Source organism: Mus musculus, chromosome 1, assembly GCF_000001635.26.
Source record: "Mus musculus strain C57BL/6J chromosome 1, GRCm38.p6 C57BL/6J".
NCBI lineage: Eukaryota > Metazoa > Chordata > Mammalia > Rodentia > Muridae > Mus > Mus musculus.
The window spans coordinates 52,618,326-52,639,006 of NC_000067.6; the positions used below are offsets into that span (position 1 = coordinate 52,618,326).

The 20,681-nt window shown below is 42.4% G+C and overlaps 1 protein-coding gene across 5 annotated transcripts in view; it reads left to right on the forward strand.

Moving 5' to 3' along the window:
• Nemp2 (nuclear envelope integral membrane protein 2) overlaps nucleotides 1–20,681 on the forward strand; it is an 83,385-nt gene that overhangs the window by 49,791 nt on the left and 12,913 nt on the right. For 2 of the 5 annotated variants that reach the window (NR_024590.1, NM_001142647.1), the window contains exons 1-2: nucleotides 12,380–12,526; nucleotides 19,040–19,155. Coding sequence is in view for 3 of the 5 variants with exons in the window: in NM_001142647.1 (NP_001136119.1) it covers nucleotides 12,433–12,526; nucleotides 19,040–19,155 (210 nt within the window). In the remaining 2 variants the exon portion in view is untranslated. Of the gene's footprint in view, nucleotides 1–12,365; nucleotides 12,527–19,039; nucleotides 19,156–20,681 lie in introns of those variants that run through there. The other 3 variants (XM_006495936.2, XM_006495937.2, XR_003954987.1) reach the window with 2 other exon arrangements.

Sequence of the window (20,681 nt, forward strand, 5' to 3'; positions counted from 1 at the left end):
TCTCCATAACTGTTTGCAAGGATAAGGGCTGGTAGCTTGCCAAAAGGAGTAACGAAGGGAACCTGTTTAAATCAAGATGAAAGTTTCTTATTCAAAAGATAGGCCAGAAGTTATTTTAGTTCTCCAACATCTGGCCACAGCTGTTTGATGACTCATTATCATCTCCTATAAAAGCCTTTTGTAATTATGAAGAGAAAAATCTTAAGGAAACAGTCCAACCAGACTCAGTGGTTGTGACAAAGTTGGAAACAGCCTGTCCTAAATATGGTAGTTAAAGTTTAAAAGTCAACTTGCCTTGGGGCTGAGTTCAAGTGGCATGGTAATTTCCATTGTCTTAGATACTTTGTTGCAAAATCTGTTACTGGTAGCTAGAAATATCCCTGATTCAGGTAGACTTGGCTGAGCCTATAAGTCACAACAGGAGACTGAAAGCAATTAAAATGTGTTAAAGGATAACTACTATTATTCCTTATGTAATTTCACAGACTTTGCTTAATGCTAACAAAATCTGCTTAATTTCAGGTAGGTAAGCATCATAGGAAAATGCAATTAATAACATTAGAAGTATATTAGGAAAATTATACTTTCTATTTCCCATGAGCTCTTTGAAACATGATTAATCTAGAAATTATTACTTTGTTGTTAGAACAGTTAGAATAGATGGACTCTGTATCCAGTTTTCCTTACAGAAGAATAGAAATATCATGGTTATAATTTTTTTCCAGTAGCTACTATTATTTTCTTTGACATTCCGCTCCTACGATCAACAATAATGTAACTAGAAAAATGAGAAAGTACATTTGTAACAGCTCCAGGAACTAGCTCTATGCAGCATAACAAGTGACAGCAATATTGGAAGTAGGGGCTGTGAAGGTCAGAATTTAAGAAGGGGGAAAAGGAAAGGAGGAGAAATATATGGGGTCAAAGCAAAATACAGTCTGAGATTGATACATTGGTCTCTTTTTCCCAGACTCTAACCACCCCTCTTTTAAAATAGTTAATTTCCAAATACATATGAAAGAAAACAGAATTGTCTGGATAGATTGTAACCAGGGATTTCCTAAAGTGAAGATTCAGTAACAGCTAGGACAGAAAATTTCAGTGTTTCAAATAATTTGAAAGGTTCTTGAGTCACAAGCAAATATTTTTAATTGCAGTGAGTGTCAAATGATGCCAGTTGAGAAGGGAAATTAAGAATAACTGTTATATCTAGATGTCAATGAAGGAAAACACATTTGAAATATGATTCACCTTCTGTATATAAATCATTTGAGTGGAAGTTACCCAGTGGGAATGCACTAGGTTGAAGAGAATCACTAAATAAAAAAAAAAAAAAGTTTCCAAGAGGATGTTGATTGCAAAAACAAACAAACAAACAAACAAACAAACAAACAAAATCTGTCCAAATCTCCTTAGGAATTAAGCAAAGTGGAAGAGGATTATGTAGTGCCCAGGTAAAATACAATCTAGGACCCCAGATCCAAGGAAAATATATTTTATGTAGTGCAATCCTAAACTCACTGCAATGTACCCACGTCTTAGCCCACAAATGATTTGGTGGACAATTTTCTGTGTCCCAGTTCCTTAATTACACTCACAAAATTGTAACCACTCAATCTTTTCCTGTTTGTTCCAAATTAACAAATTATACTTTTTCCATAGATACAGTTTCTGGGCATCAATGTCTAATTGCCAATGTCAAATGCCAATTGCTTTTGAAGCCTGGTTTCCTCAGAGTTTTACATGTAAACTGCTAGGCAATACAGCTGCGCATGATTTACCACTTGGTAACTTCCACTCAAATTATTTATACAGAAGGTAAATCATATTTCAAAAGTGTTTTCCTTCAGAAACAGTTAGAAACAACAGTTATTCTTTACTTCCCCTTCTCAACTGCCATTATTTGACACTCATTGCAATTAAAAATATTTGCTTGTGACTCAAGAACTTTTCAAATTTTTTGCTAGGCAAAGCCCCAAATGGAGGTGATGCTTTGAACAATCCCCTCTCCTGGGGCTACACAACTGCACATATTCCCACCTCTTCTGGGCACGGGCGTGACACACACACACACACACACACACACACACACACACACACACACAGAGCATTTAATTTGAATGCATGAGGTATCACTCACACTGAAATGTCCACCCCTTTAACTTTGATAAAACTCTGTTGTTATCAAAACTACCATTCAACTTCAAAATATTTTGTATTTTGTGTATCCAAAGAGCCAATGCCTTTTAGTCTGTCTTTTTCTTTAGGGGCCCTGGGCAGTCTTTTCTCCTCTCTCTCTCTCCCTCCCTCTCTGTGTCATGTGACCACAGCACTCCCATAGCCCTCTCTGCAGAGGCCCAAGTCTTTCTTCTGGAACAACACAGTGTGACTTTTCCTGCACTTCTTTAGTTCCAGTTCTATTAAATGTTTTATAGAGGCCAAGTGCAGGCTTCTAAATAATTTCTGACATGAGCTGAAAGCTTTTTATGATTCATAGTGACTGACTGAAACCCTAAGACAGTTATAGAAAATTAAGTAGTGATAAAGAACAAGAACTTCAGAAATAAAAATGCAGAGGTTAAAAATTGACTTATCTTTTTTTAAATACTCATGAGACTAGTCTAATAGAATTAAAGAACTTTCAGCTCTTTATTATATGTTGCTCTTGTCCATACTTACATGCCATATTAAAGCAACATCCAGCACATAACTGTAATGGTTTAGTTGTGGTTACTAATTTGTCTAAAATGCTCCTAATGTGGTCTGGAGATGAAATGTCCCATGATGAGTTACATCCTGAAGACTTGACTCCTGACACACCAGTGCCCACTAGACAAGAGTCTGCCTTGTCTCCAGTCCTTTCCTGTCAACCTCTTCGGACTTCAGGGCTCCATGGCCACCCTCCTCGGCCATACAATCCCACCTCTGTGGTTCTCTGCCTCATCTCTGGAGTAAGCAGCGGAGCTACAGACCTTTGAAACCATGACCCAAAATGAACCCAGCCTCCTTTGCAATTGTTCTTCTCAGGTACATGTCACAGTGACAGAGTGTTCACGGTAGATACCTATTGTCATGCATGATACTTGCCTGGTTTTGGGGAACTCTGTCATAATTGTTGTCCATGGGGAGGTCATAATTTTTGTCCATGGGGATCTACTGGAGTTTATTACCCACACACATCAGCATCATTATTCTCAGTAGCATCCTGAGAAAGATGCTGTCTTAGTCAGGGTTTCTATTCCTGCACAAGCATCATGACCAAGAAGCAAGTTGGGGAGGAAAGGGTTTATTCGGCTTACACTTCCACACTGCTGATCATCACCAAGGAAGTCAGGACTGGAACTCAAGCAGGTCAGGGAGCAGGAGCTGATACAGAGGCCATGAAGGGATGTTCTTTACTGGCTTTCCTTTTCCTGGCTTGCTCAGCCTGCTCTCTTATAGAACCCAAGACTACCAGCCCAAAGATGGTCCCACCCACAAGGGGCCTTTCCCCCTTGATCACTAATTGAGAAAATGCCTTACAGTTAGTTGGATCTCATGGAGGCATTTCCTTAACTGAAGCTCCTTTCTCTGTGATAACTCCAGCTGTGTCAAGTTGACACAAAACTAGCCAGTACAATTGACCCCTTGTCAACTTGACACACAAACACATCACTAGTAAGCCTCAACCCTTACATTCTTATTCATCCCCAAGATCTAAATAACTTTAAATGTCCCACCGTTTTTATATATTCTTAAAATTTCAATCTCTTTAAAAATCTATCTCTTTTAAAAATCCAAAGTCCTTTTACAATTAAAAGTCTCTTAACTGTGGGCTCCACTAAAATAGTTTCTTCCTTCAAGAGGGAACATATCAGGGCACAGTCACAATCAAAAGCAAAAATCATTCTCCAACCATCCAATGTCTGGGATCCAACTCATGATCTTCTGGGCTCCTCCAAAGGCTTCGGTCACTTTCCTAGCCATGCCCTTTGTAGCACACATGTTGTCCTCTAGGCTCCAGATGCCTGTACTCCACTGCTGCTGCTCTTGGTGGTCATCTCATGGTACTGGCATCTCCAAAACACTGCATGACCCCTTCAATCCTGGGCCGTCAATTGCAACTGAGGCTGCACTTTCACCAATGGCCTTCCATGGCCTCTCACAATGCTGAGCCTCAGCTGCTCTGTATGACCCCTTTCATGCCTTCAAAACCAGTACCACCTGGGTGACCCTTACACATTACCAAGTCCAGCTGCAGCAGAAGTACAACCTTGGCTATCTCTGGAACACAGCCTCTTTGTGTTTTCAGAAAACACTTCTCAGAAGCTGTCACCTCAATGATGCTGGTCTCTTCTTAATCACCACTAACTTCTTTGCTCCAGCTAACCAGCATCAATAGTCCCAGTAATGCAAAGTTTTTGCTTTAGTAGTTCTGGTATCTTGTTAATCACAGCTGATTCTTCAGCCCCAGCTAACCAGAGCTACAGAATCTTCACAATCAAAACAGCAATGGCCCTGAAAAGAGTCTTTAATTTTCCCTCTGAAATTTCACAAGCCAGGCCTCCATTTTTCTGCACTGTTTTCAACATTATCTTCCAAGCTCCTACACAACATCTCAGAGCTCTTAACAGCGAATGGATCTTCTGGCCCAAAGTTCCAAAGTCCTTCCACAGTCCTCCCCAAAATATGGTCAGGTTGTCACAGGAATACCCCACTCCTGGTACCAATTTGTCTTAGTCAGGGTTTCTATTCCTGCACAAACATCATGACCAAGAAGCAAGTTGGGGAGGAAAGGGTTTATTCGGCTTACACTTCCACACTGCTGATCATCACCAAGGAAGTCAGGACTGGAACTCAAGCAGGTCAGGGAGCAGGAGCTGATACAGAGGCCATGAAGGGATGTTCTTTACTGGCTTTCCTTTTCTTGGCTTGCTCAGCCTGCTCTCTTATAGAACCCAAGACTACCAGCCCAAAGATGGTCCCACCCACAAGGGGCCTTTCCCCCTTGATCACTAATTGAGAAAATGCCTTACAGTTAGTTGGATCTCATGGAGGCATTTCCTCAACTGAAGCTCCTTTCTCTGTGATAAACTCCAGCTGTGTCAAGTTGACACAAAACTAGCCAGTACAGATGCCTACTTGATCTCTGAGATTCAGATCTTCAAAAATGCTATCTTTTAGCCTGGTTTACAGAGGGCCAGATGGTCACAGGTAAGATCCATATGCGCAAGCAGTGGATCTAAGAGGAATACATGTTGTCCTGTCAGATAAATCTCTTCTGTATAGAAAGTCACAAACCGATGGGAACATCTAGTTACAACACAAATGTTCTGAACAAGTTTGATGACAACTGTAACTCCAGACTTCTCTCCTTCTCCGAGGGGTAAACCTTTATGTTTTTTAGCACAAGCCTAAAAAAGGTAAGCCTGCTCAACAACCCACAAGACTGAGCAAAGGATGCTGCAGGTACCAGGTTTTTATTTTATTTCATTTTTGTTTGCTTGTTTTATTTAAACAATATAGCTCAACTCCCAGAAAGAAATTTTAACTTTAAACAATAGGCCGCAACAATTAGTTTGTTAATTCCATTTAGTTCTTTTGAGAGGAAAGCAATTACATATCATTGTGATTTTAATTTTTCGAGTCTTGTTTTTAATGATGGTTCTTAACTGTTTTAACCTCTCTTGTAATCCACCACCTTCCAAAGGTAGTGGAAAAGAAGGGATATGGGGTGTGGGGGAAATGGACAGAAAGGTCTTTTTGGAGGAACTCCCTTCTATGTTGTCTGGAAAACGGCAGTTCAGTTCTCAGGTCAACAGTGGCAGCTTGATCCACTCACAAACACTTCACGGATACACTAGCAGTCCAGTTCAGTAGAGCAGGTATAGCAGAAACAGCCAGGCCTCAACCTCAGCATGAGTCAGCAGGAGGGACCCGGAGGATCACCAGGAGAAGTTCTTGACTGTGCTTCTCTCATGGAATCAAAGATCAATGAAGATGTGAGACCCACAAGCATTGCACAGCTAGCTGTACCAGCAAGTCAAGCTCTGTCTCTATCACTGTCCATCCGAGTTCTATTTATACCCTCCCAACATCACATGTCCTTCACGTGCCTTTCCTCAGCACAGGTCTTGCCTCAGCATGGGCATCCAATCAGCCTGAGTCCACAGAAGCAGCAAGAAACTGCAGCACACCACTACAAGTTTTTGGTGCCATTTCTCTCTATGGCAGCTCAACAAATGCAACTCAACTACACAATGTAAGGCAGACAAATACATGCATGTTGTTAGCAAAGAATCTTTTATCACATGTCCTTTCATGTGCTTGCTTTAGCAGAATATCCACTCTCCTGTGTCTGCTTCAGCAAAATGTTCCTTCAAGAGTCTGTCTCAGCCTTTCACCTGTGTCCACTTTAATGAAACGTACTTGTCCCAGCAAAACACCATCCAACTAACTTCCCAGGGAACCTTTAAGTTTCCACATCACATGATGCTGCTAGGGAACCTAGGTGTCCCCCTGAATCTAATGACACCCACGATGATTCAATCTTCCTGTATTTTCTCTTCTCTCCATTTGGTCCACTACCATTCTCAGCTCCACCAAAGATTATTGTGGGAACAGCATGGCATTAATAAGAGAAGACTAGGCAATCCTTGAGTACCAACATGGGTAGAACTGATTAAGGTAGATTTGTATTAGCTACGTACTATTATATAACAAATAACTTTAAATCTTGGCATATATAAGTAACAAATGCTTCTTGTCTCACAGAGGAGCTTGGCTGGTTTCGAGCTTCGGATCTCTCAGAAGCTGCCCTCAAAGTTTCAGCCAGGAATGAGCTCACCTCATACAAACTTTCCCAGAGCGATGGACTTAGATGGATTAGGTCTTTGTTCTTGTTTTGGCAGCTGTTACTGTCTACATGCTGCTGAGTTTTACAGCCCAAATAGTACTTCCATCATGGAGTCAGTTTCCTAAGGTCTGGGGCCTGTTATAAATGCATTGTTATGCTGTACAGGTATTAAATACAGGACTTACTCAGTATGAAATTCACTAGTGTGAACATATGGGTAGAATTACATAAATAATATACCCACTGAGCCATCTTCTCCAGCCCTAGTTACATTTCGTTTAAAAAAGACTTTAGTGTTGCCCCAAGGCTTGTAGTATACATCTTTACCTTTTCCTTTTAGTTGTAATTGTAAACTAACTTTTTGTTACCATACAAAAATAAGTTACTGTGACATTTTCATATATATATTGTTTTCATATATGTAATTTACTTTGTTTTTATTTCCCCTCAAGCTCCTCATTTCCCCTGTTCTCCTCTTACTCTCCCCATTTCTCCTTTAATTCTTTCCCTTCTGCATTAATCTCATATATATTCTATCTCTAGTTCTCTCTACCCTTCAGCCTTTAGACCTCCTTCTCCTTTCTCATAGTCCAACTGTCCACTTCAGGTCATATATATGTGTATAAAAATTTCCATCTAGATTCTGCTCATTACAAAAAAAAGTGTTGTCTGTTTGAATCTGGCTTCCTTCACTTAACATAATAGCCTCTAGTTCCATCAATTTTCAGTGAATGTCATGATGTCATTCTTCTTTACTGCTGATGAAAATTCCGTTGTGCATACAGACCATTTTTCCTTTAATCATTCATCTGCTGATGGAAATTTAGACTGTGAATAGTGCAGCAATAAGCAGGGGTGTGGCTCGCTGGCTTAGAGTCATTAAAGTATATACACAGGAGTGACATCATTGGATCATATGGTAGTTGTATTTTAGAGTTTCTTTTGATGAAGCTCCATGTTGATACCCCTGGTATCCCATCAATCTACACTCCCATCAGACATGAATAAAGGCTCTTCTTTCCCCTCACATTCATCAGAATTTGTTGTTGTTTAGTTTTTGAAGACAGCCACTCTTGATAGGATGATCAATATCAATGTAGCTTTTACTTGTAATTTTCTAATGTTCTCAAGAGGAACATGACTGAAAACTAAATACACACACACACACACACACACACACAGACACACGAGGGAGGGGGTGAAGAGAAGGGTTTATTACAATGACATGCAGACTGTGATCTAGCTAGTCTGAAAATGGCTATCAACAGGAGGTCCAAGAATGCAGTAATTGTTCAGTCCAGAGGCTTGATGTCTCAGCGGAGTATACACTGAGTATATTAGTATACAATGGAATCCTGAAGAAGTTATGATTTTTTAAAAGATATATTTATTATATGTAAGTACACTGTAGTTGTCTTCAGACGCACCAGAAGAGGGCGTCAGATCTCATTACGAATGGTTGTGAGCCACCACGTGGTTGCTGGGATTTTAACTCTGGACCTTTGGAAGAGCAGTCAGTGCTCTTAACAGCTGAGCCATCTCACCAGCCCCAAGAAGTTATGATTTAATGCCAGTAAAGGAATAGACTTGCCATGGAGAGCAAGCAGGCAAAGAAAGCAAAACTTCCTTCTTTCATGTCCTTTTATAGGCTGTCGACAGAAGGTGTGACCCAGATAAAAGGTGTATTTTCCCATCATAAAAGATCTGGATTGATGGTTTATAGTCTCACCTCAAACCAGTCTGGATCAGAAGTAACTTCAAATAATTAAGAAAAAATCCTTCACAGCTGTACGCAGTCACTTGGGTTTCATTTAACCCTAGATGCAGTTAAGTTGACAACCAAGAATAGCCATCACAAGTCCACCTCTTGTCAACTTACACAACCACATCCTTATGCCATAATTAATTTCCAAGTAAAGAACAATAATTGCACCTAACATGATAGAACTATCCCACATACAATTATAAATGTATTATATATTTAACTAGGTCAGCATTATACCTAGCATGATGTAAGTCTCATACATGTATATCCCTGGTACTTCCATAAATGCACGCACACAAACACATTATACATTTAGAAGAGGTGGCTATGTCTTTTGAAGTACATTCTTCTAGTATCTCAAACTATTGGTGGGTCCCAGGGGACATCAGTATTGTCTTGGCTGGCATTTCTTCAAGGAAAATCACTACCAGACAGTGGAGGATTAATTTCCCCAGTCAATGGCAGACAAGGCAATATTTCAGTGGTGGAGGTGGGAGTATACCGTCTGTCGAGGGTGGAGAGATGGCTTCCCCAAGTGACATTAAACCCCCAAGAATCTGAGGGTTGAAAGTCCTCCCACATGTTTCTGGTTCAGATTACAGGATCCCATTCTTTACCAATTAATGCTCTACTTTAATGGATGATGCCCTCCAAGGCCTGGACTTGAGTTTTTGCTGTATTTCACCCAACCTTACACTAAGGGTGTTGCATTTAAGCTCTGTTGTTGCTGGAGAGAAGAGTCTCTTCCAGGCCACACTTAGAAACCTTTAGACTGTTTACACACATCTAAAGCTGACCATCTTCACTGTTGTTGTACTCCATACTCTGGTAAGATAGAAGTTGTTTAATTTTATCATGAAGTGTATTCTTTTCCTTTGTCAGTTTATCCCGAGATGCTAGGAGCAGCCAACCAGCATCTTCATTTTCCTTATTTTTTTTTCCCACAAGTTGCCCAAACCTCTTTTTACACAGAGTCACCAAATCCTTTGCCTCTCATAATTGGTGAATCAGGATAATCAAATGTGTTTGCCTTCTCATGTTCTTAAGATAGCTTACACCGTGGGATTTCAGTATTCTCCAAGGTGCTAGGAAGAAGCATCAATAATTGGAGAGGCTTTGGTAACCGTCGATGTTAGCCAATTGGAAAGCTTATTCCGGATACTTTAAAAAGTTATATGTATCCTTATACTTACTTCTGTTGCTCTGGAACCATTCCCGACATCAAAATCTGTATTAGTCAGCGACCTCCAGAGGAACAGAACTGATAGAATGGCTTACTATGCACCATCTCCTTCAACAATTGCTGTTTATTAATGGGAGGCCCAAGAATCTAGCAATTATTCAGTCCCTATGGATGGATGTCTCAGCTGGTCTTCTGGTAGGCTCTGATAACAGTAAAGGAATGGACTTAGCAAGAGGAATCACAGAAAAAGTGTGAGGAGCGGGTGTGGCAGCAGTCCCAAGAAGGCGCCAGGGACTGCAGCTAAGTCTTATGACTTGCACCTGACTTCCTCATACACCTGAAAATAAGCCACAACCGTCGTGAGAGCTGCACAGGTGCGCCATGATGCTGGTGGTTTAAACAAGTCCATATTTGGTGGAGACATGCCCCTGCCGCCCTGATTGGCTGAAGCTGCGTGCCTTGGTGAGGTGACATGGCCTGCTGTGAGTGGATGAGGACTGAGAGTATATAAGAGTGAGAGGCCCGGGGTTCGTGGGAGATAGATGAAGAAAAAGTTGAAGCGAGAGAGATGAAGACGGAAGTTTGCTGAATAAACTGCCGTTAGAAGGACTGGTGGTCGTGTCGTTCTTGCTGGTCGAGAGCGGACGCGACAAAAAAGAGCAAGCTTCCTTCTTCCATGTCCTTTATATAGGACAAAGAAAGATCTGGAGTAAAAGTATGTCTTCCCACTTCAAATGATGAAAAGAAAAATTCCTCAAAGGTGTACACAGCCATTTGAGTTTAAATTAATTCCAGATGTAGTCAAGTTGATGACCAAAAATAGCCACCATACCTAAGGATATTAAATATTTATTGACCATTTGTATTTTTACCTTTGAAAACAACCTATTCAATTCATCTACCAATTTAGTAATTAGATGGTTTAATTTTGTTTTGTTTTGTTTTGTTTTTTGATCAGCGCTGCAAACATATGTCTCTGCTTGTTCTCTATCTATTGAAGACAGCTTTAAGAAAGTACATTAGTCATTTGGTGATATGTTTCTTTCAGTTGCTTTCCTTAGCATTATCCCAAATTAACCAAACCAGTTTGAACAGAATTGGAGCAAAAAGTTGCTTTGCAAGAGGCATACCAAGGGGATCCAGGGAAAAAAAATGATAAAGGACAGATTCCAATAATGAAGGTTTATTTTTAAAAATCAGCCCCTAATAATTTCCTTAAAAAAAAAAACTCTGAGCTTTTACAGCCACATACTAGGTATACACATATACGGGGCATTTGGTGAAAGCCTCCTTTAGATAACTCAGAGACATTCTTTCCTATTTAGACCATTAAAAAAAATTGAAGCTGAGTTATTAAAAAAAAAAGATTTCTATTATATCGAGCTTAGTGCTGTTAGTGGAAGACTGGAATTAGAGAAAAGAACACAACTTCTTACTCTAGCTTTGTGTGTGTGGTGGGGCAGGGATGGGGATCAGAGGAAGGTTAAATTAGGTCTCATGTAGCCAGACTAGCCTTGGATCCCCTATGCCACTTAGGCTCACCTTACCCATCATTAACTCTGTTTCTCAAATGGTGGGATTACAGTCCACTACCACCACACTCTTCTGCCCTACTTCAAGTATGAAATAGTAAGTCACACTGAAAGGTTTCCAGAGACCAAAGAAGGCTTGCTCTTAACACAGAATTATCCTGATCATCAATAAACCATAGGGCTCAGAAACTGTGAGTCTCTTTCTAGGACAGACTATTCTCTTGTGGTTGGTGGTGGCTTTCTCTGCTCCCCAGAGTGGTTTACTGTGCAGCATTCCAGTTTCTTGGAGTCTTCTGTCTCAATAGGCTGACTTTAGAGAGCTATCATCTCTGCCAGGTTGGTTATGTTTAGAACACTCACTATATCTTTGAATTTTTAAAAATACAATCTCATTTTTAAAAGAAGGCTTATTTTTTAATTTAAGTGTATGGGTGTTTAGCTTGTGTGTATGTCTGTGTACCATATGTCTGCAGAATTCAGAAGAGGGCAGTTGATTCCATGAAACTGTAGTTACATATGTTTGGGGCTGCTGCCATGTGCACGCTGGGAAACATGGGTTCTCTGGAAGAGCGATAAGTGTTCCTAAGCACTGGACCATCTCTCCAGCCTCCAGATCTCTATTAAAGTAACACTTTATTAATAGTGAACTTATATAACCCTTTTGGGTTTTTTTTTTTTTTTTGAAAGATACTGTGTTCATGAGCTTAGACACAAATTATTTAAGCACCAAATTTCTCAACTTGTTGCTTAAAAAAAAAAAAAGGAAGAGGTGAAAGGAGGGACAAACAAACAAACAAGTCAGGCTTTTGTCTAAGTGGGGCTTGCTGGTCTTATTTCTGAGAGGGTGCATGTGAAGAGCCTGCCTTTCTGAGTGGCCCGCACCAGTGCTCTGAGAACCCTGCGCGGGGCTCCGGCGTGTTTTAAACTGCCCGCCAACTCTGCAAGCTGGCCCAGGAGCAAGAATCGGGAAGGCAGGTGATCGCCCCCTGGAGGCCACTGGGAGAGCCGCTCGGCGGACCGCGGAAGGGCGGGGCCGCAGCCGGCTCCGCCCCTGCAATCCCCTCCCTCCGCTTTCCCGCTCTTGGTCCGCTGCGCCACTTCCGCCGCTCTGGCCGCGATGCTGCCTAGGTTGTGGTGGCTGGTGCTCTGGCTGCAGCCCCTGGCTACACTGCCAGCGAGCGCGGTGCACGACGAGGAGGCAGCGATGTCAGGTAACCCCGGCTCCGGGCGGGGGGGCCTCCTTTCGGCGCCGCAGGGTCACGCGCGGCCGCGGCCAGGCCCCGCCCCTGTCTGCGGGCATCGGATACTTCAGTGTTTTGGTTTGTTCAGGATCACACCGCTGGACAACCGCACAGCTGGCCCTTTGTCTGCAGTTTATGTCTGAAACCTTATTTTATCTGTCTTCAGAAATCTCAGGAAACTCAAGGCTAGAGAAGGATAGAAGCTTCAGAAAGGAACCGAAATTCTGTTTCTGATTGGCTGCTGTGACCTGGGTAGCTGGTCATATGCAAAATACTGCTGATGCTCCAGCATTGAACCAGGTGCACAGGAAGTCTCAGTGAGCTACTCAGACTGTTTGGGGTGCTTAAGATTCTGGCTCAGAAAGCTGTAGCAGCAAAACGCAGTCTCCACGAGTTTAACATTTATTTCTACCATTCACTACATCCTTCAAAAGATTGCTTGTTTGTATTCTTCATTACATGGTCACTTACAGACTCAAGGGAGGCTGTCAAGATACAGACTTTCAATTGGATAATATTCCGACACCGACAAAGTTAGTAGGGTGTCTAAGACTGAAAGAGAGAATGGATGTTCAGTAAGCAGTTATTAGCTTCTGTCACACCTTGTGCCCATACTGGTATCTTGCAGTGAGTTACACCTTAGGGGACGGTCTGTGGTCAGCTTTTCATTGAACAGGAATGTGTTAATTAACTATTTTGTGCTATGCAGGGCTGATTTGCTCTAACTGCATTGTCTTATACTGATTATTCATATATGCCCATTTTACATGCTAGAGAACAAAGAATTGGTAGTAAATATAATAGGTACTTGTGAAAATATAAAACAGTTTGAGGAGGAGGGCTCCTGGGCGTGGCAGCAGAGGGGTAGAAGTAGTTATATAGATTCAGAATCTTGGGCTCTAGTGCAGTTGTTGATTTAACCTGTAGGTGTCGTATTCTCCAGGGCACACAGGTATTATTTCTGCTCCTTTTATTTGCTTCAAGGAACTCAGTTTTTCAAGTTTTGCTGCTGTATGGGTCACCATATAGCCCTAGCAGATCTGGAGATTTTTACATAGACCAGGCTGGCCTTGGCTGTACAACATTCCTGCCTCTACCTCCCAGGTGAAGGGTTTTCAGAGCTGTACTGTTGCGCCTAGCTTAATAGTCCTCAGTTGTGTTAAAGACGCATGTAAATGTTCACCAGGACTTTCTTTCTGAGAAGTGTAAGATACCCAGGAGATGATAAAATTCCAGTTCACAGCTGAAAAGAAAATGGCAACTTCTGTCTTGCCATTCCAGATATTCCTTACGTTCACATAGGAGGGGATCACTGTCCTGCAGTGTTGAGTGACACCTTGGGAACCCTTGGTTGGCTAGGTCTAAGAACTGCTGCTACTGTAAAAGCTATGGTCTTATGAGGGGCCTGTGATGAGACAGCTAGACAATAATCTCTCTCACCCACAGGGAATGTATTTTTTAAAAAAGCACTGCAGTACCGAACCTTACATGCCCCCCCCCACCCAGTGTGTGTGTGTGTGTGTGTGTGTGTGTACATTACATATCACAGCAAGAGATTTATAATTATAAATCAGAGCAAGAGATAGTTATTACAATTCATTACAATAAAATATTGTGGAAAAATTATTTGAACTTACATATTTCTACTTTGAAAGATTTTTTTCATTTAATATTTTCAGACCTTGGTTGAACACAAAAACTTGAAGCCTCAGCAAGTGAAATTGAGTGTAATGGAAGACTGGGGGGGTGGGGGTGGGTTGCCTCTGATGACGTCTAAGACCCTTTCCAACTCTGAGAATCTGCTTTGGGTACTTACACGCTGCCATGGCACGAAGAACATCCATTCCAAGGCCAGCCCTCTGATACCCTATTTGTAGAAAAGGCAGACGCTTGTCATAGAAGAGAAACGGCAAGTCAAGCATGACTCTTAATTTGAAACCAGTAGGTCAGATCCACGAACACTGCTTCCCTTCACATGAGGCTCTGGAATGACGTCCCATGCTTCCACTCCAACAAGAGGTCATTTGAAGTTCCTCTGTGGCAAAAGAAAATGTCTAAAGGTAGAATCCGACCTGTATGTGTGTTAGTTAGGATGTGCTAATTTCAGTTCCATTCTCATGACACTGGAGAAAGAAAAATTAAGTTTTATATTCAGGTTAAAAACAACAAACTGGTACTGGTACAAGAGACATGTTACTTATGTAGTTTACATCTTTGAAAAATGTGAATTAAACTAAATACCAAGAAAGATAGCAACTGCATCTGGACCCATTCATTATCCTTGAACTCCCACAAGGAAGAAGGAACCAGTTTAATGAAGCCAGTGGCAGCGTTTACTGTATTCTGGTTCTGGTCACATTAGAGGATCAATTTTCTGGTTGCAAATTGTGGAAGGCTAGGTTCCCAGAGGGGAATGGTGATGAAGGTTTTCTTGTTTGTTTTGTTTTTGTTTTTGTTTTTTGTTTGTTTGTTTGTTTATGGGAAGTAGTTGCTCAGGCTTGAGAAGTGCTTGTGGTTTTCATTTTTAGAAGACTTGATGAGTAGGTTTAAGTACTGCCTGCTCCTCGGGTTATGACTAAATATTCTTACCATATGTCTGACTCAACTTTTTAAGCTAAATATACTGAGGCATTAAAGAAACTAATAGCAAGAAAAGCGTTAAAGGAGCCATTTACTTTTGACTTATTAACAAAGCAGGAGATGCAAGGGTTTTTTAAAAATGTGTACAGCAGTGCTCCTTTGTCCCTTCTGAGACCCCGGGTCCAGAGCACTGAGCCCCATGTGTGCTCTTCCTGCCCCACTGAAACAATGTCCAAGTTAGGATGGTTAAGGATTCACAATGACTAATAATACAACATTACTAACAATAAACTCAGCAGCTGCTTGAAGCTTGTGAATTGTTTATTTCTGGAAGTTTCTATTTAATAACTTGGATCATGGTTGACCCAAAATAACTGAGACAGTAGAAAATAAAGACACAGAAGTGTGGGTGGGGGCACCACTGTCATCCCCACGCTACATTAGCTGAATTTTATAAGCTGAATGATACTTCTAGGGAACTGAGGGGTCTGTCTCGTTGGTTCACATAAACGTGACTTGAGGCTTTTAGTAATGTAAGTGGTTAATTCCATCTGCACGTTCCTTAACCTGTTGAAGACAGGGGAAATCCAGAAGTTCTAACCAAGAAATGCCTTATCCACACACTGATGTCAAAACCAAGATTCTTGCCACTTCTTGGCCTCCACATCTGGGAGGAACAAGAAAGGTAGTCCTTAGCTAGAGGCTAAGTGTAGCCAGCCTTACCTTCTAGTTTAGGGTGTACTGGTGATAGAGTGGAGAGGGGCGCAGTCTATGCCCTTTGCTTCCTGGGCTCTGGAATGGATGGCGTGGGACAGGCGGAACACAGAGGGACACTGCTGGGGAGGTTTCAAGGCAGGGCTCAGTGCACCGCCTCTTGTGCTGGCAATTCTTCAGGGAAATTGGTTATATTTTCACTGGCTGGGCAGTTCTTGCTCAGATAATCCTCTAATCCTCTCAGATTGCAACACACACACGCAAGTGACAGGTATTTGAATGCTGCAGGATTTAGTTAACTCCATATAAAGACAGTAAGATAAGAAGTACATGTGTAAGATGGACCCTGTGTAGTCAGCAGAAAGTAGTTGAGCATAGTTGGGTGTGCATGTTCAGACATGGCTCAGACAGGGCCTTCCGTGGAAGAGCAGACAAACATGCCAGCTATTGACAGGTGTAAGCCTTCGCAGGATCTAGGGGAAGAAAATTGCAGTCCAAGGAGACCTGAGGCAGGAGTAAGCTGGTACTTTGAGGAGGGTTGGTGGGTTGATCTGTCCAGAGCCATCAAGCAAGAGAGAGGAAGAAGTCGTCGTAGAGGTACTTGGATCTTTCTAAAGGAGGGTAGACTTTGCCTTGGTGTTAGCAGAAATGATTAGAGGAATATAATGGACCCCAAGTGAGGTTTCCAAAAGATCTGTGTGCCTGTTTAGAAGAATGGTTGTAGAGGGAATCGCAGGGGTATTTCTGGAAGAAGGGAGACCACCTAGAAGGCTGTTAGAGTAAGCTTAAGTGCAAAACGACGTGGCTTGTACTAACAGAAGCATTTGTTCCCACATCTATGCTATGGCACTATACTCACAGCCTTCATCCTGATTTTAGGAGCTACACGTATCCAGTGACTTAGGAAACGGTCATGGGACTCTGTGAAAAGCCTTCGTTTGACGGTAGCCTTTGTTTTCAGTCCTCACAAGGAGATGCTTCTGCAGGACATGGACACAAAGTTTTATGTGGAAGTTGGTTCAGGCCTTAAACAGTGGGGCTCACTAGGAGAGCATCTAAAAAAGCCCCCTTAGCATGAAGTGCACCTAGTGCCAGACTGCCAGTGAGGATTTATATAAAGTTCTGGGACACTAGGGTTGTGAACCTGTGGCCCCATGCCCTTCACCTTTCCTGCTAAGACGTGTTCTTCTCCAGTGGTAAATGGATCCCTTATCAAGAATTCACTGGACACAGTTTCCAGTTCTGGCTGCCCAGTTTAGCTCTGGTTCCTGTTCAGAGGGGCAGGAGATAGAGCATGCGGTATGGGAAGGCCAGGCCTGGGACCTTCCATTCTCTCCTCTGTGGTTCAACAGGTGGGGCCTCCAGGGTGCGTCATTGTATTCTCACATCAAGTACTTCCTGGTTTTACTTTGCATTCTTTGACCTCTTTCTTTTCTAAAGCTAACTTCTTTTTATTTTTTTAAAAGATTTATTTATTTAATTTATATGAGTACACTGTCGCTGTCTTCAGGCACACCAGAAGAGGGCATCAGATTCCATGACAGATGGTTGTGAGCCACCATGTGGCTGCTGGGAATTGAACTCAGGACCTCTAGCAGAGCAACCAGTGCTCTTAACCACTGAGCCATCTCTCCAACCCTAAAGCTAACTTCTAGTATTTAGACATCCAAAGACTGTTTCTTCCAGCATGCTGCCCTTGGCCTTGAACTGTGTGCCTCTCAGTTATGCCCAAGAATGCCTCTGCCTTGGCTGTCTTATGTATTCATAGCACTGGTTATACTGTGCCTCTGCCTTGGCTGTCTTGTGTGTTCATAGCACTGGTTATACTGTCTTCTTTGGGTTCTTGTGTATAGGTGTACCATGATGGAATGTGTTTTTAATTTTTGGTAGCCTGTGCTTAACTAAGAGTCTCTCAAGTATCCTCTTACTGCTTTGAAATCTAGCTCTTGACCTAGATTCTTGTATTTTCAGCTCAGACGGTTGATAAATTTAAAAGCGTATGCGTTTCATCACTGTGCTAAGAGGAAAAATGAAAGGATTCATCTGTCACAGTAGAACATACTGGGTCATTATATAACTGAGCTGTCACTTTGGTTCAGCTGTCTCAAGGAGGGACTGTGCCTGTCCTCACTTCAGCCTGTCACAAAACATATTTCAGGCTAGGGCAGGTACCTATTGAGCTTGTTCAACGTTATTCTCTAAATCGGTATAATGACCAACTTGTGGCTACTGGTCCTTACCCAACTTTGTTATAACAGTTTGCTCTGACTTCAATTCAGAGTTGTCTAGAGATTTCCTTCTTGTACTTTGAATGGGGCAAAAGGCTCATTTCTCTTTGTACCTGTGAGTACTCCGTGCTCCTGTTTCCTATTCTGCATCAGCACTTGGATCTGGGTAAGTGCCTCACCATCTCCCCATTACCAGATACCTTCCTCTCCTTCATCCAGTGAAGCTCCAGAGTGTGCCGATTTGTCTTCCCGAGAGCTCTTGAATTCTTCTACCGTCCTCGGTTTATAGCCTGAGTCGCTGCGTCCTCTCCTTACTGTGGGGCTGGAGTTGATAGAAGCCTCGTCTTGTTGTGCCTCTGCCTGGTAGTTGGTGCTTGCTCTGCTCACACTTTACTAAGCAATTTAGTTGAGCCCTTTTTAGTGTCATCTGTTTCCTACTGAGTCCGTTATACTGACCTGAAGTTTTTTTGTGCTCTGCTCTCATGGTGAAGTATAGAATCCTTATGTAGAAGTAGTTGTGGTTTACCTCCAGCTGCAGCTGTCCAAGATGTCCCTAAGCTGAGCCACCGTGACTTTGCTCATCTTAATACTGTGCACATTTGTCATCTGTCAGTCCCGATGCTGTCTTATGCTTGCGACTAATTATTGAGTCTTCTGCTCGAGTTTCTTTTCCAGTATGCTTCCCTTAGCTCTTGCCATCACTTGAGGACCAACGACATCAGTGCATGTGTGCTGCTCAGCAGGCGACCTAACAGTACTGACTCTGGATGGGCTGGTCGCCGACAGACGCCTGCTAGATAGGGAAGAGCAAAGGGCCGTAATCACCATGGAGAAGAATTTTTGGTCATAAAATACTAAAAACTATGAAAATCTCCCTTTGAGCACATTTTTAAAAGGGATTTTGGAAAATTAAATACTTAGGTAATGCATTTATTTCATTTTTTTTTGTTTTATCTTTCAGTTCCCAGATGTAAATCTCTGAAGGAAACGGACTTAATTAAAACTTCTGTGTCAGACTGCTATTGCTACAATCAACATTCGCAAATCCAGTGGACATATATGTGGTCAACTGTGCAGGTTAGGGCCTGCTTTTTTTTTTTTTTTTTAATCATGACTTAAAAATGTGGAATAAAAATGTACCACTTTGTGTGAGAACTAAAAAGGGGCCCTGGGGAAGAGGGGGAGGAAAGACCCATGTCCCACCAGAGTTCCACCTATGCTCTGGAAAGGCGGATGTGGGAGGGCTGCTAGAGTCTTTCCACTCAGCCCTGAGTGGGCATCCAAACCTCTGACCCACTCTTTGTGGGGGGACAAGGGGCAGCCCAACCTGGGGGCCCTGGGGCTACTTCTCTAAAGCCCCAGGGTTATGGGAGAGGGGGATGAGGGACGAAAGGTTCTCACACAGGCGAAAGTGAGCACAGCGGATCTTGAATGGAGCACAGGAAGGCCTTCCATGGGAGATTAGAAATTTCTCATTAGGAGAAAACCCATCCCATCCTCCAAGCGTAGTGGGCCTTGATGAGCAGAGACTGTCTGTGGTTTTAGAGTTTTATTGTAGAAAGGTAGGGGGAAAGAGAAGGTCGGGGGGGCGAGGCTAGAGAGAACGAGAGTAAGAGAGAGAGAGTAAGAGGAGAGGAAAGCAGAGAGGAGAAGACAAAGAGAAAGGAGAGAGAGGAGTGAGAGAGAGTGGAGTAAGAGAGAGGAGTAAGAGAGAGGGGTGAGGCCAAGCAGCCCCTCTTACAGTCTTTACTGTTGCTAGATAACTGGGGAGGAGTTTAGCCCAAAGGTCAGCAGCTTGGGACATTGTCTATGTGACTTCTAGCCATGCTTCTCTTGTGAGGGCTGGGGGGGGGGCGCATAACTTAAGCAAGGGCTAGAGTTCCAGGAGCATGAGGGAACACCTGCTGTGATTTATCACCCTTCCGGGGTTCAGACCTCAGCTCCACTGGAGACTAGCCTGTCTGTGCATAGCCCAATGCCCCACAACTTTGGGATTTAAAAATACATTTTATATGGCTTTATTTATCAAATGAATTTATCAAGATAAAATCTAATTTGATGAGCACATAGTGGCTTAAGGGGAAGTTATGTGGGAGAGGACATTAATTCCTTTTCATATCTACCCAGGCCCTCCCCTGACCATTCCAAATAAATACGCCTTTTAAGTCACTGGTTCTCAGCCTGTGGGTTGTAACCCCTTTAGGGGTCACCTAAGAACTTCAGAAAACAGAGATATTTACATCACTATTCATAACAGTAGCAAAATTACAGTTATGAAGTAGCAACAAAAATAATTTTATGGCTGGGGAGTCACAAGGGTCTTAGTTAGAGTTGCTATTACTGTGCTGAAACACCATGACCAAAAAGCAAGTTGTGGAGGAAAGTGTTTGTTTATTCAGTTCATACTTCCATATTGTTGTTCATTATTTAAGGAAATCAGGACAGAATCTCAAGCAGGGCAGGAACCTGGAGGAAGGAGCTGATGCAGAGGCCATGGAGGAGTGCTGCGTACTACTCTCTTGCTTCTCTTGACTTGCTCCTCCTGCTGTCATATAGAACCCAAGACCACCAGCCCAGGCATGACACCACCCACAATGCACTGG